Here is a 22,934-nt window from a genome sequence, read left to right as displayed (position 1 = left end):
GCAGCTGGAGTCAAATAGAACCATCAATCTTATTTACTGATCTATTTGCAAGATTAAAGTTCCATGACCAAGGCATCCCAGAACCCACCCTCAAGATCCCAAATCGCGAGCTTCATTCACTACCAAATAATGTCGCCCATCATTCACAGATCAATCTGCAGCAATTCATTGAGAAATCCCATTTGGAGTATGCCTTCTCCGATATCCAACCCCAGGCCTTTGAGGGTGTTAAATATAGCATTAGGTCTGCGGACCCAGTGAGAAAGAGGATACCCATTTTCCTTTTACTTATGAACATAATCAATATAATGCCCTCCCATTAGCTTGTCTCGTTTCTTCTTGTTGCTTTATTGCCTTCAAACCAGGCACACACTTTCGTTTTTTTTTTCTCAGTTGAGAAGCATGCCTCCCAAACCACCGAGAATATTCTCACAGCCAGATCACTCAAGATGAAAATTTATTCTTGAGCTTTCACCGTGCTTTTCCAGTTCTTGCCGCCTCACAAATATTTCCCTAATATCCGCTAAAAAAAATTGGATGGTTTTTCATAGGAATTCACTGGAGCATTTAATTGTTAATTTGACTTAAGAATGCCTCATAAAATTATATTTATTGCATTTTCTACTACTAGAACTCTACTGAGAGAGCAGTATAGAATCTTTCGATTTTGAACTATTGTCTTCAAGGTCTTATTTTAGTAGAATTTTGGAAAATAAGAACTTTTGAATTTTACAGATAGACTTACAGACTTACAGAGACTTACAGGTCGAACGGTTAGAGATAGAGAGTTAGGGCGTTGACAGACATGAGGATTAGCCGAGAGACGGCTTAGTGTAATTATACTGGAAATAATAGTTGAACCACATTTCTATCATTTTACACTAAGCCGTCCCTCGGCTTAAGTCGTAAGTGTGTCAAGGGCCTTAGGATCCAAAGCGAACACTTTGTCCAAAAACGAAAATACAGTTCAATCAGTTGAGCACTGCACAAAGCAATTCGTTAAGGTCGTGTAGCAAGTCAAACAGAGCATGTGTTCAGTTGGTAGAGCATTCGCCTAGTTAACGAGAGGTCTCCAGTTCGATTCTGAGTGAAAGCAGGAATTTTTCCTAACTCCACTGCAGAGAACACTGGATAATTTGAGTGTCACTGTATTGCATTTGAGTCTCTGTACTCAAATACTATTAATCATCATCATCACTTTCAACCGGTTATCCCTATTGGGGTCGCGGGCCCATGACATCCATTTTACTAGCCCATGGTTGTCGATCCTCGACCGATTCGGGAGGACGTTCGGGTTCAATCTCTGGCGCACCAAGACAAGATTTTGAATTTAATTCAGCCACCTTGTTCTAGGTCTGCCTCGAGGTCGACGCCTCCTCGCAATGGCTGGCATAGCTTCTCTGGAGAATCTTTTAAATACAATTAATATTGAACAAAAGTTCGGAAAATTCTCACGATGATTTTCCAAAATCAAATGTTAGAAAAGCACTAAACAAAGTATTTTTCAGCCGATTTGGACAAGCTTAGGTTCGTTGAAAGGGTTTTAAAATTCCCATGTTGTAAAAACCGTTTTAAAGGGTTTTAGTCAGTGCAGAAACGGTATGAACCCATAACTGTTTTTTCTCCAAAATTCATTTGTATTTTGCAGTATTAATTAGGTGTGATAGGGTAAGGGCTCATAATTTTGCCCAGTCTGCTTATAAGCATCGATGTTCCAAGTTTGAAGTGCGATATTTTCGATACTAATTGACTTTTATTGTTACTCTCTTTTCAGAAGGGTTGTTTAGAAACTTGGGCAAGCTATTTATCGTCTTATTTTTACTAAAATTTGTCTTAATACGTTTAAAAATGAATTGATATATAGAGGTGAATTTGGTTCTTATTTTGGACAAGTTGGTTATTAATTTGGACAACTTGGCTGTAAATACAGCTAATCCGTCTCAACAGGATGCCCATTGTTCTTCATTTCATGAACCAATCTTACCAAGTCCTCTTCCCGTTCATGTAAGGGAATCGTAGAATGTCACAAGAAGCCCGAAAACATTCCATATCATTCATTAAAGTGAGTTAACTTCGGTACTCCAAGTACGTGCGGATTCGCTCATTCCCTGGCCTTTCCGGGAGCCTTTCAAGGCTTTTCTCGCTACATCTCTTTCGTAGAGATGATGCTCCTTTGTTTCTCCAGCCATTTGTCCAACCTAGTCATCACAAAAGCTAAAACTTCACGAAATTTCGTGAGAAAAAAACTTGTCCAAAGTAAGGAGTATCACCTCACTGGTGAATGTCTTTTAGAAAATTTCCCATTTTTCACACGAAGAATCTAATTCACAAGGCAAATCTCACTTCAGGTCAAATTTACAAATCAGCACTAACGTGAATCAACACAATTTTCAATGAACATTCAATAATATCACTCAAAAAAAGGGAAGAAACATTGTTAGTACTTCATTACAGCTAAATAAGACTGAAGTAAACACGAAGTTCTGTCATATTTCTCGTAAGCAATTGCTCACACTAAGTTTTCAACAAAGCAATTTCAACTCAAATCATATTCAAAATTTAACGTATTTAGTATTAAAATCTTCAAAAAAGAACAAATATTTAGGTAGAATTCATTGTTCATCACATATTGGAAAAAAAAATCCATCATTTTATTCAATTTATTTTTAGTGTCCAAAATAAGAAACTGGACAAAATTATGAGCCTTTTCCCTACCTTCTAATCACACCTTTTTATTTTTTGGCAAATTTTCAGGTTATCGATGAATTAGTTTAAGTTAAGCTTGAACATAAAACGTTATAAAAAAAGGACAGATAATCCTAACCGGCTTATGTAGGTGAGATTCTTAACGTGAGCTAACTCGGAGTGCATGCAAATTCGATTTGATGCTGAAGTAGGGAGACGCCATTCAGTTATCTGGAATCAAATTCGTGAAATTATACAAATTTTGTATTTAAACCAAAATATCAAGGATTTGGATGAACTGACAGAAAAGTGTTATATGGGTGAAATGTAGACCAGAATGTTCTCTATAATTTTGCCGTAGAACTTGAACTCATCGATTACTCAGAAGCCAAGATAAGCGAGGTTTTTTGTTTCTTAACTCGTTTTTTCATCCAGAGTGCCCCAAGTATTCATTTGTTGAACTTCAACTAAATCAAAGAATTGTTGTATTTTGCGGGACTTTCCATTTAAACCCCTATTTTAAGTGTCTTGGTGGAGTAGAGGCAGTCAAATTGGCATCTGAGTGATTTCAAAGCGTTATTATGGGAAAAATCAATTTTTTCACACTTAAACGGCAAAATCGGAGTGATAGCGTAGTCTGACCGGAAAATGATGTATGGACGAAATGTAGAGACAAATGTGCTCTACAATTATGTTGAAGTAATCATCAAAATCGGTTCAGCGACAGTCGAGATAATTGAGGTTATGTGATATTGAAATTGGTTTTTCGACTGTGGCGCCCCTGGTGTTGGTCCCACGAAGTTCAAACATTCTAGAAAGTTGTAGCATTTGGTGAGATCTTTCGTTTAAGCCCTCATTCATCAAAATCGGTCACATAGAACCGGAGATATGATTTTTTGAATTTCGTGAACTTTGACCCCTCATATCTCCGGTTCTATTGAAACCACAGCGCGCATACGCACCATTTTGGAAACGTCCTAGACTGGACTACAACATACTAAAATTTCATTAACTTGCACAATGCCGTTTTTGAGAAAAGTGACTTTGAATTTCAATGAATTTTGACGCTATCACAGCGCCACCTGTGGTGACTTTTTGAACTTCCATCTGAAAGTGCTCATCGAGACGAAACCAAAAAGGTAAAATTTAGGTCGCTATGTTAATTAGAACCGGAGATAGAGGCCGGTCAATGTTCGAACTTTGACCCCTTATAGCTCGGGTCAGGGGTTATGGATCGACTTAAGGTTTTTTTTGTTTGATAGGTATAATCAACGGCTACAACATACTAAATTTTCAGCCCGATGCACAATGGAATTTTTGAGTTATTTAACTTTTAAGATTTAAAAATTTTCTTTTTAAAAAAAGCGCCCCTAGCGGTGGTTTTATGAACTTGCGATGTTAGAAGGGGAAGTGGCATTTCACGAGAGCTTTCCAAAAAGCCCTCACTTTTTAAATTGTGACAATTAGAACCGGAGTTATGGCCATTTTAAGAAATTTTTTTTGGACCCTTATAGCTCGGGTCAGGGGGGTCGGGGGACCTTAAGTTTGGTATTGATAGAAAGCTCTAAGGCCCAGCTATAACATACTAAAATTTGAGTCCGCTGAATGCCATAGGGGCGGAGCTATTGAGAAAACAAAAAAAGGGGGGTCTTCAAAATGGCGGAAGGAGGGGTGGGGGGTGGGGGGTCTATGCACCAAGTTGCAATTTTCACCCGATATATAACCTTTGCCGAAAACCGCAAGTCGATATCTTTTTTAGTTTAGGAGCTATTAAGCTCCAAAGAGCGGCCGGCCGGCCGGCCGGCCGGCCGGGAACGTAAATTAGCCACATATATATTCGTGATCAGGAAGTGCTGAAACACATTTTGGCCAAATTTGAGGTCGATCGGACGACATGAAATTTTGTTAGGATTATAGTAGGTGAGATTGTTAAGAATCTCACCTAATATGCAGGGATAAAAGCATTCCCGGGTGCTTGAGTTCGTGAACATTTCAGTTATTTTTATGAATTGGACCTCAAAAAACTAATAATAAATAAATCATAAATTAATAAATTATCAATAAATAATCTGGTATTCAATTTTAAGAAATAATTACGACTGTTGTCTTACCCACTTGAAATTCCCGTCTGAGGCTTAGAAGGGTCAGACTCCCGACCATTGCCTTTTGACTCATAGTCTCTCAGTGACAACGGAGTGTTCTGAGTTAATCTCAGGAGGCGCCACTATCGGTCAGGTGCCAAGCAACTCAACGGGAAATTCAAATCTGTTTCTGCTTAAACAATGTAGTGGATTCATCGACAACACGACATATAAAAAATTGGCAATATTTTATTGCTACATTGATTCCTAAAGCTTATAGTAGGCGTGGCTTATTTTATCAAGGACTGGCGTTTGCAGATTCGCCTAGATTCAAATTATGAGTACAATTATTTGTAACAATAATATATAATATCCAGAATAAATTTAATATAACAATAATAGTTTTAAAACGGGCGTGGGGCGTGGTTAAAAACTCTTAAGGGCGGGGCTTATATCCACCACTTAATAAATCAGAAATAATTTATTATGATTATTTCTTTTACAATTTTGAAAGTTAGCTTAATTGGTGCATAAGTCATGAAAATATACTCTAATTTAAAATTCAAATTTGTATATTGTTCTATCAATTTGTAAAATCTATACACTTCACGTTTCCGTTACATTGAACTGTCAGAAATAGAAGTGCAAAGTGAAAGTGAAAAGCTATTGCAAAAGTTTTCCCATTGAAACTGCGCCCAAGTAATATTCCTAGCAATCATTGAGGCACCTTTTTCAAGGTGGATTAGCATAAATATGCTAAATTTTGGCTCAGATTTCCATGGACCAATTAACAATTCCCCCATGAAGTGGCATTTATTCCCCCAGATTCTCTTCTACCCTTCATTTGCATCTTCAAATTGAAAATTTATACATTTTCCTTTTGCTTTCCCAATTAACATTTCATCCAGGCAATATCTGATTGCCACTTTGAGGCATTTGCCTTGTGATTTACACATGACACAAGCAACAACACGAAAAAAAAGGGCACAAATAATAAACTCAGGAAAGGTAAATAGACTACATGATGATTAAAAAGAGAGCCTTGGAAGGTAAAAAAAAATAGGACTAAAACGGTGATAACACGATGATTTACTTTTACTGCCCAATCCCTAATTTGTTAATGATTTCATGCAATTGCCATGTCATTTTCATGGGTGATAACATTAATTTTCTCTCCCTAATTTCTTGTTCGCAGCATGGGACAAAAAGTGGTTAAGCACATATGCATTAAAAGGGACCTTAGCCAGGAACTCTCTTGGAGGATGAACTTGGTGTCTGTGTGTGTATTCACGTGGGAAAAACTGGGAAAAGGGTGGGAAGATGGGAAAGCCAAAAAAACACACACCTCATGGTAATAAGCTGGGAGGGGGACCGGGGGAGGTAAAGTAACAAGAATACACTGAAGGTTATCGATTCACTGGCTTTCTGCACACTCAACGCAATGGCTCAAATTTACCTGGTGGAAAGCTCAGTGAAAGCTGATTAGGAGGACGCATGTGCAGAAATAGTTAGCCCCCTTTGGATATTTTTAGTACTCAGTTCTCCCTTGATTTTCGGGGAAGAAAGACGTCATGGTGCGAGGGACACACGTTCTGGCATTAAATTTCTGCCACGCAGACTTTTATCATGATGCCTCTGCATTGAGGAAAAATGTCCCCAGGGAATGACAATGTCCTTCATCGAGCACAACAAATTTTTCCTGCACTCCACCATGTTTTCCTTTCGTATCGCAGACAATCAGAAATCTCTTGACAATTTTCCCGCCCGGCAGCATTTCTGCATTTTCAATCAGGACAGGGTCGAAATGAGAAAGATTGGTTTTCAGCTAATAATAACAATAATACAGGCACAGTATTTCATAGGAAGATCTAGGCCATTTCCCAAATTAATATTTTTAGACATGCTCTATGGAGGAGATACTCAGGCCTAAGCCCTATATCGAATTAAATTAGAATACCACTAGATATAAGTCGAACAGATTCCGTTCCGAAAAATTCCGGAGTGGAATATTAACTTTTCGATACCATCGAATCGATAGTATCGATAAATCTGTATCTGGTAGATTGACTGAATAACAGATTTTTAAACATTATTGGACCACTTATTGTACACTAAGTCCCGACATTATGCACTTTGGGATTATGCACCTGACGGAATTATGCACATACAGTGCTGTCTCTCTATATGCACAATCTGGGTACTTTATTTGACAGTTCTCTCTCTGAATATGCACAACTTTTTTTGAAATTCCCAACGGTTTTTTTCTTTCTTTTAATAAATTATCATTTTTTTTATTGTTCTAGAATTTCCCGTGTTATATTAAATATAATATGAGACAGAAAAAATAAAATTAAAAATATTAAAAACAAGAAAAATTAGTTACAAAGAAAATAATTTTCTTTATTACTTTTCCAAAATGTAAACAAATTGATTTTGAATGCAACCGACACAGAAGCTGTGCATATAGAGAGTGTGCATATAGAGAGACAGTACTGTACAATTATGCAACTTTGCCTACCATTGGGAGTGAATTTATGAAATCATTTTTGAAATACGCCTGAATGTATACTATTTTACGACGCGGGAAATTTGAAAACACTGTTCTTTCTTTTTTCAGAATAAAACTATAATTTCTTTTATTAAGGTGAAAATTTTAAATATTCGAACAATTTACTGAAGAACGCTCTCCAAAAAGTACTGTTTGTTGATGAATTTCTTTTAAAAGGCTAAATTTCTCTGCTCTGACTACTTTTATACTCCGCGCGAAATTCGTTCTACGGCCGATTTCTTCAAAAGAAAGCCCCTGCGGGTATGCAAATTTTCTCGACGCGTAATGCCATTCCGCGCATTTTTTTCTGTCCTGTAAATACGCATAATTCGGGGACTGAGTGTACCATTCTTCAAAGAATATGACTGTTGATCAAGATTTGCAACATATCATTTAAAATTTTCAGAATCGACAGTCGATAATGTCGAAAAGAAATCATGTCACCCCTGGTAACTTTTATGGCTGGCTTTTCTGGAAAGTTTTCTGGAATAGACAAGACACCCACGGCCCTTATGGTCCATTCAAACGAAGGTATTTCGAAAAAAACCCACTATGCTATCCTCCTGTGGGTCTTGGGAAATCCTTCCTGTAGTGAGTTCGTGGCTTAGATAACATCTTCAGACCATCTGTTATAATTCTCCCAGAGGTCTGGATGGATATTGCCTATTATTTTGAGGTAATTAAACGTTTTTCTTTTGTATCGTTAGCTCTGAAAGACGACCGAAAAATTGATGTCGAAAAAGTTTTGCATACACAACGGCGTTTTCGTAACATATTCCACAGATATCTCCTGCGGGTATTTAAATATTCTATGTCACTAGTGAATTTGCAGTCTTTTTCAACTGGTAACACAATTCCAGAATCATCTGGTTGAGCTCTGCCGCTCTGACACAGGTCACAACGTTTATTAGTGAAAGGAACGCGAGCAATGCATCGCGAATATTAATATCGAAAATTCTGGCTAATTTCGAAAATTCAAAAGTCATGCATATTTTGTGCAAATAGAATTTAATCTACCGTTTAATAATGGCACTGTTTTGAGTCCGGCTGTAATGTGAATAAACATATTACAAGACATATCGAAAACGAATAAAAGAACGGACAAATGAATGAATTTCTCGACACGATTAATAATGATAATTCCCCTAAATGTGTCTCGACTAAAAATAAAATAAGGAAGACTTACAGTAGATTATTTCATATTCAGGCTTGAAATGTCAATCGAATTACAGAGAAATTTGGAAACTGTTTGGAATTTAACGAATGTTTTTTAATCAGTGTTGTGGATGAGACCTTTCGACCTTTAGAGCGGGAAGTAGAGATCAAGTCTTGGGCCAGTGACATTAAGAAGACTTGGGGTTAACTTCAAACTTGACGGTTTATTTGACTTAATATTTGGACTCGTAACAAAAGGCAAAACGGTTCTTTCCTTGCTTCATAAGGCGTATTTAGAGCTTTAAGGCGACATCTGGTCTGAAAGCATGGGCGGCCTTATTCTCGCCAGGCCAATAATGACGGATCTCCATAGTTGCCGGTGATGGGTTCCCATCCTGTAAATCAGACGTGTGCAAGAACCGTTGAAACCGAATAAACGTTAAAATAAGTTTGTTCTGGTAGCGTTTTGACCATTGACGTACATGTTTTATTTGACGTTTATTCGGCTTCAACGGTTCTTGCACGCCTCTGCTGTAGATACTACGTCACATTTCAATTGGGACCAGAGACCACTAACTTATAGGGCTAAACGAAATGTCTTAAAGTATATGTGACCTCATCTCTTATAGGATCTATAATACGGGCTTCAGACCTAAGACTTAGCCATATGGCTTAACTTCTCTAATATCTTATTAGTCAAGATCTTTTGGAAAATGTTGACTTAGGGTTGGATTATTAAGGGCAAATGACCTATTACATTTTGAAAAATTAATAAAATCACTTCCTGTTTAAGGTTTTGAGACCATTGGGAACTGGGCTAAACCTCTAGTCTGAATACGGTCTAAGAAGACAGGGCTCTTCATTCGACAGTGGTGAGTTTCTCATTCGGAAAAAACTTCCCTACTCTTGGCTTATGATAAGAGGTCGTTAAATTTGACAGGTGAGACACATTTATTCAGGAATATAAAAAAAATTAGGCTTTACAAAGCTTGGGATCACACGAACCATGGGCACTTTCCCCTAGCTGAATTTCTTCTATTGATTTTTTTTTTTTAATTTTTAATGTATTTAAAATTTCAAAAATTCCATATATAACCTCAAATATCAAAATCCTGCATACCTTCAGTTCTATCTGTTTAATTTTCTCAATTTCCCTTAAATTTTCATGAAATAAAAGGTCTCATAGAATTCTCCAAAACCCAATACCTATAACAAATTGATGACATAGCCCATAATTCGCTATTTTCCGGATTCATGACGTCACAATCGAAACAGTAACTGATTAAATGATTCACTTTTCCCTCCAATTTGCACACTAATACCAAATTGGTCTCCCTGACATTAAATAACAAATTGCCTCGTTATGTTTCCTGGCAAATCAAAATATCAAGATATAGAGGGAATCTCCCCATATTGAATTTTCACTTTCACTCTGTACACATACGAGATGAAAATTAATTTCTCATCTCTTACCCCAATTCAATCCCTTTTTCAAACATTTTCAATACACCTGTACACATACAACATTTTCTGCTGTGCTTCCTCAAACAACTCCCAAGGTTATCCAAGCAAATAATTCAGCTCCTTCGTGTCCTCTTCTCTAGTTATTTTTGCAGCAAAATAATTTTCTTATTGCTCTCTGAGATGGAAAGAAAATTTCATCTAAATTGTATCATCCCTCACCTGCCTGGGACACAGAACACCTTTAGACGTCAGCAAAACTTGCGTAGAAAAACCCTGCAATTTACTTTGGAGACGGATTCTCAGTTAATTATAGAAATCATTCATGTTTTCACCTGAATTTATTACGGTTCTAAAGAGTTGTTAATTTTAAAATTTTTATTTTCGAAACTTTGAAAGAATTACGTTGAATTACTGAGAGAAATCCGAAAAAGTTAAAATTACATTCCAGAAATGTTAATTTTACCCTGCATTATTGATCCGAAATCGGTGTAAATATTACCCTTTTTAGGTGTATTGGGGGTTAAAGTTACCCTTTTTTCATGTTGATTTTACTCTTAAAAGGGTGTAAAATTAACATTAAAAAATGTTGATATATTTTTACACCTAAAAAGTGTTAAAGTTATGAGGAAAAAAAGTTAATCGCACCCTCTTTTTTTTCTCAGTGTACGTCTTCAATATTTCATATTCGAGAATTAATTCAAGAATTTACTTTTAGGGATTTTAAGAATTTTTAAGTACATATCAATCAGAATCATTGATTCTGATTGAAGCATGAAGCTGTATATTTTGTGAAAGAGAATATTGTAACTGTATTGTATTTCATTCTTGAGATTGGAAGGATTGTCGTAAGAGTTCTGTGGAATTATATGAACAAAGATACAATTCTCGGTTTTCAATACAACGTACACATTGCTCTAAATTGAGAATTGTTTTGTCCAGATTAAGTTTCCTGGAATTGAAAATAACACTACCTAATAAGGTTATTGCAAATTTTTCAAAAAGTCATAAAATCAAAAGAAAATTACTTATTTAGGGTGGAGTAACCACTTATCGCCACTTTTAGGAAAAAGTGAAATTAATTGTATTATATTATAACTTTTAACCCCTTATTATCAAATAACTCAAATTTGACACAAAGCTGTTTAGATATATTGGCTCTAGACTCGTCAAAACAATTGTCCTACAATTTAACGCGGTAGTACATAAAAAAGTGTTTTTTATTAACAATGCAAAAATAACCACTTCGTCGCCACTTTTTACCACTTTTCGCCAGTTCTGTAACCACTTCTCGCCACCCACTTGAAAAGGTTCAAACTCGATTATTTTGGGCAATATTATGCAAAGAACACATTCAGCATTTCTTTTTCCTTATAATTACTCATAATAAATGATTTTTCTTCGCTTTTATTTGAGAAATCAAATTATTAGACTATTGCAGAAAGTAAACAATGTAAATTTGACAACTGAGAATCTATGAAGTGAAGTTAGCGTCTCCTATTGAAAAGCTATGGCGACAGGTGGTGAATCAATTTTAGAATATTACCACTTTCCGCCATGGCTCATTTATACATAAAAATAATATAAAATAAAATATTAACTAACTAAATACAAATTTTATGTATTCGGCGAATGTAATTAAATGTTCAATAGACAAATTATTTACTCAAAAATTAAATTTTGTTCGATAAAAGTTTCATGACACTTACTATATTTGATAAGAAATATTGGATTCGATGCACTTGCTTAAAATATTCCTCTAAAAAATGCTCAAACATTTAAATTCAAAACAAAAAACAAAGTGTTTTTCGACTCTATAAGTAACAGCAGTAGAGTTACAAATAATTTTACGGCCAATTTATTTCACAAATAATGGAAAAATTGCAATTTTAATATAAGTGGCGAAAAGTGGGGCACTGGCGAGAAGTGGTGATTCCACCCTATTTATTTATTTTATAAAACATCGTAATCCTTTTTACCTTTCAGCTCACATTCTTTTGGATTTCAGCTTTTCTGGTCCAAGATGTAAGCTCGTCAGATTGGAGAAAGCAACCTAATTTCAAAGTTGCCCCAATCTGCCCCATTTTCCCCTACAGCTTTTTTATTCACTCCTACATTAACCACTGGCATTTCGAGGGCTAGATTAAATTACCCTTTTCCACGCTCTACACCTAGAGACATTTAATGGAAATGCCTCAGAATTCAGGACAAAAGACACTTCTATCCAGCCTATTGATCACTGAACGGTATTTCATGAGAATTCCCTGTAATTCATCGTCTCGGGAGTCTCATGTGAACATAACACAGGTGCTTCAATGTAAAGTGTTGGCCACATCAATGGAAATTGCACTTTGCCGGTCTGCTAAAATTACTTATGTGGAATGCATTTGGTGCAATTGACTCTGACAGTCGCCCAGTGGATATTCAAGGCTCTCAATTGAACCATTTTAACCCTCCATTGATGGAGCCTCCCACGCTCTTAGAATTTTCAGGGAGATAGTGGCGAAATACTGACAATTTCTCAAGTTTTAGCGACTTTCCATTCAAATGAATTTCCTCATAGTCATCATGTGCAATAACAAGAACACGAAAGGCCACAAGAACAGCGACACTACACATGTTCATGTAGATTTCTTTATTTGCAGAAGAAGACTTTACGATATATTTATATTTTGACTAATAAATTAGAAAATTGCGGATATTTTAATGTGGTTGGCTAATACTTTAGGGCCATATTTTGTATATAAATCAGAAGGTGTTCAATGGATGGTATTCAGTCAACCAAGTGTTTTCCAACAGTCAACAGTTCTGAAGAAGCTTTTTCTTAAGAGTGAAGTGACAAAATGAAGTTCGTTCTTGCTCTAGCTCTGTGCATTGCCTTCGCCGCTGTGCTGGAGGCCAAAATCCCAATCAGCCACACGATGAGGCACGATGATTTCGAGCCCATCAAGGAAGGATGGGTGAGGATTCAAAGTACCGAGAACTAGTGACTCAAGTATTAACTTTGACCTTAAACTCTTCCAGCATATTCCCAGCTACGAGTACAAATACGGAGTATTTGATCCCAAGTCCGGAGACCACAAGGAACAGTGGGAACATCGTCATCATGACATTGTCAAGGGACACTACTGGCTCCATGAGCCTGATGGCACCAAGCGTATTGTGGAGTACACCTCCGATCCCAAGACTGGTTTCCACGCCATCGTAAAGACAGAAGGCCTGGCAGAACATCCATACTGATCTAATCATGGTCTCACCGGAACTGAAGCAGGACCTTTGTGATACAACGCAAGGCTTCATAATTGACCCCAACCTAACCCTTCTATCTCCTATACCTTCGAACACATCATCCTACAAAGATAATCTATGTATAAAATATTAATGAATATATCAAGCAATTTGTAATGAAAGCAAAATTTCTTTAATTTTTATTTTGAATGACTAAAATATTTAATCATAAAGTTCCAATCGTTTGCATCGGGCGGGACTGTAACTCACAATATTGACAGCTAATTAGTGGATCATACCGCTCAACATCGGAACGCTCTTACCAAATTTTTGAAATTACTGGAAAACGCATCGGGCGATTTTGTTTTATTTTTAGATATAATTTAGAGACTACCTAGGCGGACATTTCGTCTTTATACGAAAATACCGTTGCATCATTCCTTATACAGTAGAGTTCCTCAAATTTGAACATTTGGGGGGTATAGATGACATTTCTCACTCCTCAAATTTGAACGATATTTTCAAAAATGTAACGGAATTCATATGAAATGCATCTTCCCTAAATTAAGATAAACAATTTTAGAAAATATATCAGTGTAATTTATTGTGAAATAAATGGAATTTGTCGCGGAAGTTAATATAATACGATAATATTGAAAAAACACCAGAGAAAAATGGTTCTAATTTAGACTCCACGCAAAATTTTCTTCACACAACCTCGAATTTTACATTTTGAACTCAACCGTTGTTCAAATTTGAGGAACTCGACTGTAGTGGCTTTTTCAAGGTCAAAGGTTTAAAAGGCTCTTCTCAACCGAATGGTATCATATTTGGGCTCATTGGAAAGGTCTTGTGATCATTGACAAGGCTGCACTAATTCCAATCGATTGTAAACTGGTAATGAACCGTTTGTGAACCGGTTATAAACCGCTAGCTGTTTTTTCCGAAATTCAATTATATTACCCCAAAGGTAATTTGGACAATATTTTGAGTGAACTTAACCCATTCTTTACCATGGTATTATACATCATACGCAAATTGAGTGATTTTAGATGATTTATTCCTGAGCAATTTTTATCAAAATTGCTGTCGGCAATGCATTTTTAGTAACTTTAGGTCTTCAATTACTTGGGAAAAATAGTCCGACAGAGATGAAAACACATTTTGTTATTGTTTTCTTGCTTCGCGGAAGGTCATGCGAAATTTTTGCTCAAAATGGCGAACGGAAAATTCGACATCCCGTCGAATTTGTTAAAATTGGCCTCTTTCTTCTTTCCTGATGTGAATTCTAGTTGCCAGTTTGTTTTCTTAGATAGATACTCTATCTAAATCGATAGAGTTTGTAATGAATTGACATGAATGCACAGAATTTAAATTCAGTGATCGTTACGACGTGTGTTTGACAGGGGCTCCCCGCGCCCCATAATAGGTAAAAAAAATTTCTTTTTAAAATATTCATCTATTAATTTATAGGAAACTACAGTAGACTCTCTCAAATTCGGGCATATAGGACCGAAATGTCAGCCGAATTAGACAGAAATTCGGGCAACATGTGCATATAAGATATTGAGTTTACACACTGATATATATCGTAAATTGCATGAAAATCCCTCAATAATGCAAAATCACATCAAAACTAAGACAAACCATGCTAAATTTGAACATATTTGATTCATTTGATAATCATAATCAAACTTGAAAAATGACAACAAACTTTTTTCAAATGTAACCGCTGTCCAAATTAAAAAGTAGCCCGATCTTAAAAGAGCCGAAATTGCGAGAGTCTACTGTAGTTTTCTCGTTTTTCTTAGTTTCTCGAAGTCAGGGAGTTCCAGATTGATCTATTCCAGCGATTCCAGTTTAAGTGAGAACTTCAAAATTTGGATATTTAGCTTGTACAGTAGACTCTCTCATATTCGGGCATATGGGACAGAAATGTCAGCCGAATTAGACAGAAATTCGGGCGACAAACTTTTTGAAATGCAACGATTTTTTATTCATGTGCATATAGATATTGAGTTTACACACTTATATAACGTAAATTGCATGAAAATGCATCAGTAATGCAAAATCACATCAAAACTAAGACAAACCATGCCAAATTTGAGCATATTTGATTCATTTGATAATCATAATCAAACTTGAAAAATGACAACAAACTTTTTTCAAATGTAACCGCTGCCCGAATTAAAAAGTTGCCCGATCTTAAAAGAGCCGAATTTGCGAGAGTCTACTGTAATCCCAAAATATGAACAATCTATCTCAAGTATTTCTGGTACATTGACTGAATGGGTTAAATCGACTCAAATCAGTTGAGAATTTTCAAACAGTAAATGATGCGAAAGTGTTTACTTTTGAGGTACAGTATCTGAGTCATAAGTTCACGATTTCGAGCATTTTGCAAAGTCTCGGTCGCTTTATTATCCGTTTTTGTCAACAAAATTATTTTTTGATAGCTTTTTTTTGACTTTATGAATCCTCTAGATTTTTTTTCGCATACGTCTTTTCAGGAATGTTTGCTTTTATTATTTAAATTTTATTAAGCATTCTTATTGTAATTATATATTGAATTAATTACCGCTATTACTCCATTGAAATGGTTTTTAAGGATTGTTTGGCAAACAAACCTTAAAAATTTAGTTATTGTGTCAATAATGTGGCAAGAAAACTAGTAAAATTGAAATTTAATTGGAAAAGTTCACACTCTGGACAACCTGAATCAATATTACACCATTCTAATTTAATAGAATTCAGAATTCACAATTTTTGTAAAATAGATTATTTCGCCTCTTTGGCTGGGCAGCACGATATGATCAGAAGTATCCTTACTGTCTACACTACCGCTCTTATACGGACTTCAGACCTGAGACTTAGCCATGTGGCTTAACTACTCTAATTTTTCAACAATCAAGATTTTTTGGAAAAAATTGATTTCGTATTGGATTATTAAGGACAAATGGCCTATTACTTTCTGAAAGAGCAATAAAATTGGTTGCTATTTAGGATTTTTTGTCCGTCGGAAACTGGGCTAAACCTCTAGTCTGAAGACCGCTTTATCGAGTGTCTAATTTTGCCAAAGACCTTCCATGTATCTTAGTCTATTTTAAGCATTTTAAGAATTAAAAAAAAACCAAACATTAATATCACCAACTGAAAGAATTTTCTTGTGGGATATATTATACAAATCATCAACCATAAACTTCTAAAAAAATCAATTTCGAGTCACTAATGCTTAAATAAAATGGAGCGTAAAATGAACATGCAAAAATTTATTTTTGCGCCAATTTTGTAAAAGATTACCAGGCAGATGAATGGTAAAAATGTGTTTATTAATTTTAGTTTCATAACTAAAAAACTGTTTCAGTGTTGTTGGTGTTTGAGGCATGTAGATCGTGACTGAAAATGCACAATTCGATTTCTTAGCATTTCTAAAGACCGAATGTCACGGTTGAACAATCAATAACAATTAGATTTTACCAAAAGATTACACTTTCAAATATGTTGATCAATCTATTCTAACAGGCATTTTTGAGTGACATTGAAATAATTAAAAGAAATTAAACATTTAAAAAAAAATCTGTTGTGCAAAATTGTTCTTAAACCTCTACAAGATTTTTATTTATCTCAAGAACATTTATTTTATGTAAAATAAATTTGATTAAAACATTTTAATTAATATTATTATTAAAAAAATTGAATATCTTAAAAACTTCAAATAATTAATTTCGTTCATATAATGTGAACTAGTTAAAAATTCTTACAATATTTCATTCGACTCTGACCTTAATTAAAAGAATAGCGATTGATTTATTAATTTGTCCAATTAGTCATAAGAATGACAAAGTTTCGTAAATCTGCAATAAGAATTCTAAGAATGCTTCCTACTTTAGAGGTCTAGTGATTATTATTTCTTCGAAGTGAATGGACAACTTGCTGTTCTTGCTTCTTCTCCCACATTCCACTAACAATTTATTTAGTTCATTTTTAGAAGAGGGGTATATAAATCAAAAGGTATTCAATGGAAGTCATCCAGTCATCGAAGTGTCTTCGAACAGTAAACAGTTCTAAAGAATTCTTCTACAAAACCTTCTCAAAATCCTCAAAATGAAGTTCATCCTTGCCGTGGCCCTCTGCATTGCCTTCGCCGTTGTCCTGGAAGCAGGAATCCCAATCAGCCACACGATGAGGCATGATGACTTTGAGCCCATCAAGGAGGACTGGGTAAGGACCATCTTCAGGATTTACTCTTGGAAGATTTTAACAATTGAATTTCCTTTCAGCACATTCCCAGCTACGAGTACAAATACGGAGTGGAGGATCCCAAAACCGGAGACCACAAGGAGCAATGGGAGCATCGTCATCATGACATTGTCAAGGGAGGATACATGCTCCATGATGCTGATGGCACGAAACGTATTGTGGAGTACACTTCCGATCCCAAGACTGGTTTCCACGCCATCGTGAAGACTGAAGGACATGCCGAACATCCTCTACATTATGGAATTGGACACTAAAGACATAAATCTCTCCCAAAGATTTTGTGATCAACTGCAGCTATTTAAAGACAAAGAACCCTCCTTCAATAATTTTTAGTGAATTAAAATGACAAATCTGTACTTGTGCATTCAGTGAAATAATTAGGAAAAAAAATAAATAAACAAGCATGTGTGATTATAAAATATTTTTATATTTTAATTACTTTCAAATAATCCGAAATCATCTTGATCCTGCGTATAAGGCCATTACGACTTTGTAGAACGATTTGATTTATCGAGACTAATGGGAAAAACTTGGGCTAGATTAGACAGCAGACAGTATGACCTTTGTCTTATAACTAATATTCAAATGAAGGCATCAGTGTCATACCCAAAAGTCCTCAAAGTGTTATCAATCTAATCCAATCGTTTTTGATAAATTCTGTAGCATTTAGTTGTTGAATTAAGCCCTATTTAGTGCTTCAGATGTGAATCATCCTAGGTCAAAATTTTGCGTTAAAGAGGTTGCAAATATTATATTTTAAAATAGAAATTATATTAGAAAAATCAAATGAATAGAAAAATGTCCTAGTCCAAGCTTTGCGGAATGTGCTATCTTATAATTTTCTAAAACTTACTAAAGTTACTTTATTTTATGAAACAAATTTCTTCTAAACTCGCACTTCTAATGAGTTTTACCAATTTCCAAAGCTTTTTCTAACGACTTATTTCATAAGTTTACCTATTCGAAAACGTCAGGAAATTATTCATAAATCCTCCCAACACTATTTCAATAAAGAGTAATTCGGATCAAGAAAAAATAAACCTAAAGCTCTTAGCTGAAGGAAATATTTTTATACAATTAACGTTCATTCAGATTAAATCTTTTTTACATTTACTCGAAAATGCAATAGTTCATCTGAAGCAACGTCTTAATTTGCAAGAAATCATCTGGTCATAACCTGTTGAAATTTGATTGAATTATCCAAACTTTTTACCTTAATTTACTGAAACTTTAATTATCTCAATATTCATGTAACAAAACTTTTAATAATCAATTTTAAAGTCCTTTAGGAGTTAAATATTGTCGTAATATTCAGAATAAAAATTTATGAGAAATATAGCTGAATGGAACACATCCGTTTGTTTGTCAGTTTTAATATCGCTCCTTGGAAATTACAAGGAGCCAACTCACTTTTTGGCAATTTTGAGGTTTTAATGCACTCAGACAGAGAATTTAATAAAATTTCAGATGATATGAGTCAATAAATTTCGTTATTAGAAAAGTTTTTCAAAATTTTACTCTTTATGATTGCTTGCGCGGTTTTGTTAGAAGTCAAGGGGCACAAAATAGATTTATCGTTCAATTTTTTGTGAAACAAGGGACTAACTTAAGCAAGTTGACCCCGTGTCATTCTAATTTCATGAAAATTTGCGCATCATTTAGAATGACAAAGAGCTAACTAATAAAAAAACATATTTTGAAAGGTAAAAATATGTATGTTTCGATGTTTATAATAATGCTCATACAAATAGAAAATACTTAAATTGTTTTTATTAACATACTTAATTGAGATAGTTATTTATATAAAGTTTAATCTTTCATGCTGTCTCCTGAAAAATGCCTCAGATTGAGTTGGCCCCTTGTAATTTCCAAGGAGCGATATGTAGAGGAGGACAAACTGCGAATGATAGCGACTTGCGATCTCCAAAGTACCCTTCTAGAAGTCGACACACTGAAAGCAATCCGAAAAAGTTAGAATAGCATTCCGGAAATGTTAATTTTAGGTGTATTGGGGGTTAAAGTTACCCTTTTTCATGTTAATTTTACCCTTATAAAGGTGTAAAATTAACATTAAAAATGTTGATATATTTTTACATCTAAAAAGTGTTAAAGTTATGAGGAAAAAAAGTTAATCGCACCCTCCTTTTTTTCTCAGTGCAGAGAAGTAATATAAAGAAATGAATTTGTTCTTCTTGTCCACAATTTTAAATAAATATAAAAAAGAATTTGACTGATTTTTTTTTATTTCTAATCTTATGAGCATTGCAAATTATAATTTATGAAGAGTTGAAGAGAGTTGGAGTGTTTCCAAGGAACTGCTGTTGATCATTGAATCTTTCTGGAAGATTTCTGTCTTTAGTATCCAATTCCGTAATGGAGAGGGTGTTCAGCATGACCTTCAGTCTTCACGATGGCGTGGAAACCAGTCTTGGGATCGGAAGTGTACTCCACAATACGCTTCGTGCCATCGGCATCATGGAGCATGTATCCTCCCTTGACAATGTCATGATGACGATGCTCCCATTGCTCCTTGTGGTCTCCGGTTTTGGGGTCCTGGACTCCGTACTTGTACTCGTAGCTGGGAATGTGCTAAAAGAAAATTCAATTGTTAAAATCTTCTTAGGAATAATCCTGATCCTGAAGATGGTCCTTACCCAGTCCTCCTTGATGGGCTCAAAGTCATCATGCCTCATCGTGTGGCTGATTGGGATTCCTGCTTCCAGGACAACGGCGAAGGCAATGCAGAGGGCCACGGCAAGGATGAACTTCATTTTGAGGATTTTGAGAAGGTTTTGTAGAAGAATTCTTTAGAACTGTTTACTGTTCGAAGACACTTCGATGACTGGATGACTTCCATTGAATACCTTTTGATTTATATACCCCTCTTCTAAAAATGAACTAAAGAAATCTTTGATGAAATGTGATAGAAGAGGGGGGGAGTGAAAGAATCAAAACGAATCATTCACTTTTAGTGATTGTGGTGTCTATAGCATATTATGCAATCCCCAGACCAAAAGTTTATACGGCTTAATTTCTATTATTTCTTATTAACTTATTAAAATTTAACAAAATTTTGGAGTGAAATTGGAAATTAAAGGCGAAAGTGTCCATTGTTTTTTGAGGTATCACTAATAAAGTCTTGTTATTTAGAATCTCAAGATCATGAGAAACTGGGTTAAGGTTTAGACTGCAAAATAAATTGTTGAAAATTCAGCAAATAACCGTCTTTCTATAGGAAATTTAAAATTATAGTTTTCTCTAAACCCGACTGACCAGGTAAGAGTAAATTAAATCCTGAATTAACCCCTATCTTTCAGGGACAATATCATTCATCCGCCATTGATGTCCGTAGAAAAAAACAAGTCCTTAACTAAGACCTCCTAATCAGATCCTAGCGTTATGACCTAAAATAGTGCCCAAAGCTGGATGTTGTTAAGTAAAGTCTTAACGGGGTGGGTTTCCTTACCCTGTGTCAGATTGGAATTAAGTTTGACATAATCGATTCGAAGCGATTAAGTTTGAATATGTTCAAAGTTATTTAAGATTTGAAAAAAAAAGAACGAGCAGTAAAAATTCAAAATGTACAGTAAAAAATTAAAATAGGGTAAGTGTGCCATATTTCGGCCAGCTTGCAATTTCGGCCATATTTTTTGTTCCTCGAATTTCCATGAATTTTTAGTTTTTGCATTCTCTTGAGATTGCACAAAGCAAAAAAATAACAAAAAATGTTGCTTCGACGAGCAAGATGATCTAAAAAAGACATTAAAAGAATTCTGGAAGGGCAAGGGGAACTATGAGAAGAAGGTGGCCGAAATAGACCACCAATGCTATGTCTACATTTTTATTCATTTTAAAATGTATTAAGAATGATTTTAAAGAAAATAAAGATGATAAACTAACTGCAAGGTTCCAAGCAACACTCCTTTTAAAGAGTAACAAAAGAGAAAATATTCAATTTTCATTAAAAATATTTCATTTCAAACATGAGACTTTGTCGCTTGCATGCAACTATGCCGAAATTTGGCACACTTACCCTATCTAATCATGGTCAGTAGAAAGCTTAAATCTTTACAAAAACGGGTCTAATTTATATATTTAACGTTTAAAATTGTTATAGATAGAATGAAAAGCCTTTTATTTTCCCTTTGCCAAAATTTGGACGATAATATCACTGTTTCAAAATTTTTTGTTACTACTCAATTTTAACTTTTTACTGCTAATTTATCTAATGCATTTAAGATTTAATAAACCATCAAAGAAACATAATTTTTGCAAATATCTATGGTCCAGAAATTCTTTTACTAAATCTATTAAATCCTTTAAGAACAAGTGAGACAGCCATGTCCTTAAAACAAAAAGCATATTTTTTCTGATTATTTAATATTTTAGATAAAATAACCTTTTAAAGTCAAAAAATATTTTTGATCTTGGGTTAATGATTTCTACTTGTCCATAGAGGGTTCATATATAATCTTGTTAAAACGTTAGAATTTATGTTTGAAGATCAGTGACGCAGAAAGATGAAATGTTCGCCAGAGTAATTTCTGAACTAAAACATTTTCGAAAATTACGAAAAATCAGAACGTCTTTAAATAAAAAAAAAACACAAAGCGTTTTTTATTTAAAAAGTGAAAATAAGAATGAATATCATTTTTTTTTACTTCTAGCTCCAGCACATCTCTCAGATTAGGATAATTCCATGTCCTGTCCATCTCAGTCTTTCGCACCTTAATTTAGATTGAACTAAATAAAATTTGATGTGATGTTTAACCCTTTAACAACGAGACACTTTTTACGGACTGAAAACCAATAATAAAAGATAAACTGAGAAACATAATCAATGATAAGTCTTAGGGGAAAGTGACCATGCTTGATACTGTAAAATAAAGTCCAAGGTTTGTGATTATTTTCTGATTAACACACAAACCGAAGCGATTCTTCCACTATGACAAAAAAATGTCTCACTTATTAGGTTCATAATCCAACCTCAAATGGTTCCTGGAAATCCTTAGATTTTCCTCAAGAAGAAAATGGAAATTCAGTAGCGATTTTTATACAAGTTGGGTCCGGGGCCTTCCTGTATAATAATTGATTCGACAATTCGGAGGCACATTTTCACTGCAAAAAATTCACCGGATACAAAAAATTGCACATCAATATTTAGACGAAACTCTAATCTATCTGCTTAAATCGTTTGTACGACTGGTTATTAGTTTTAAAATCACCTTTATGTAATTTTTCTAAGCCATGTTTTTATGACATTAGGGCGCTAGCGAAAACCATTTTTTCACTTTGAGTCTATGAAAATGACACTCTGCAACCTTAAAATTTAGGCAACAGGGTTGAAGATTATGTCAATTGTCGGTAAAATTGGCGGATTGCAAAATGTGTAATTATGAAAGAATAACATCTAATGATATAGTTGCCACATTAAAATTATCATTCATGGACCCTTCTTAAAATATAGGATGGACACAAGTAGAATTTTTGAATTTGTAACCACCCACAAAAACAGT

General features: G+C 34.8%; 3 protein-coding genes across 3 annotated transcripts; 2 read left to right on the top strand and 1 right to left on the bottom strand.

Annotated features, from left to right (window-relative positions):
• Positions 1-12,773: 12,773 nt before the first annotated feature.
• Positions 12,774-13,279, top strand: LOC129801124 (cuticle protein 19-like). The gene is made up of 2 exons (XM_055845889.1): positions 12,774-12,890; positions 12,955-13,279. The coding sequence occupies exons 1-2, from the start codon at positions 12,774-12,776 to the stop codon at positions 13,168-13,170; spliced, it is 333 nt and encodes a 110-aa protein (XP_055701864.1). The 3' UTR covers positions 13,171-13,279.
• A 3,891-nt stretch (positions 13,280-17,170) lies between these two features.
• LOC129800787 (adult-specific cuticular protein ACP-20-like) lies at positions 17,171-17,730 on the top strand. Its single transcript, XM_055845426.1, has 2 exons — positions 17,171-17,379; positions 17,439-17,730. Exons 1-2 carry the CDS (start codon positions 17,263-17,265, stop codon positions 17,670-17,672), a joined length of 351 nt encoding a protein of 116 aa, XP_055701401.1. The 5' UTR covers positions 17,171-17,262; the 3' UTR covers positions 17,673-17,730.
• Positions 17,731-19,773: 2,043 nt separating this feature from the next.
• On the bottom strand, positions 19,774-20,189 carry LOC129801123 (larval cuticle protein A2B-like). The gene is made up of 2 exons (XM_055845888.1): positions 20,073-20,189; positions 19,774-20,007 (listed from the first exon to the last, which is right to left on the bottom strand). Exons 1-2 carry the CDS (start codon positions 20,187-20,189, stop codon positions 19,774-19,776), a joined length of 351 nt encoding a protein of 116 aa, XP_055701863.1.
• Between the last annotated feature and the right edge of the window lie 2,745 nt (positions 20,190-22,934).

This window comes from Phlebotomus papatasi, chromosome 2 (genome assembly GCF_024763615.1).
Source record: "Phlebotomus papatasi isolate M1 chromosome 2, Ppap_2.1, whole genome shotgun sequence".
In the NCBI taxonomy this organism is placed as follows: Eukaryota; Metazoa; Arthropoda; class Insecta; order Diptera; family Psychodidae; genus Phlebotomus; species Phlebotomus papatasi.
The sequence above is the reverse complement of the archived record's forward strand: the minus strand, read 5'-3'. Positions and strand labels throughout refer to the sequence as shown.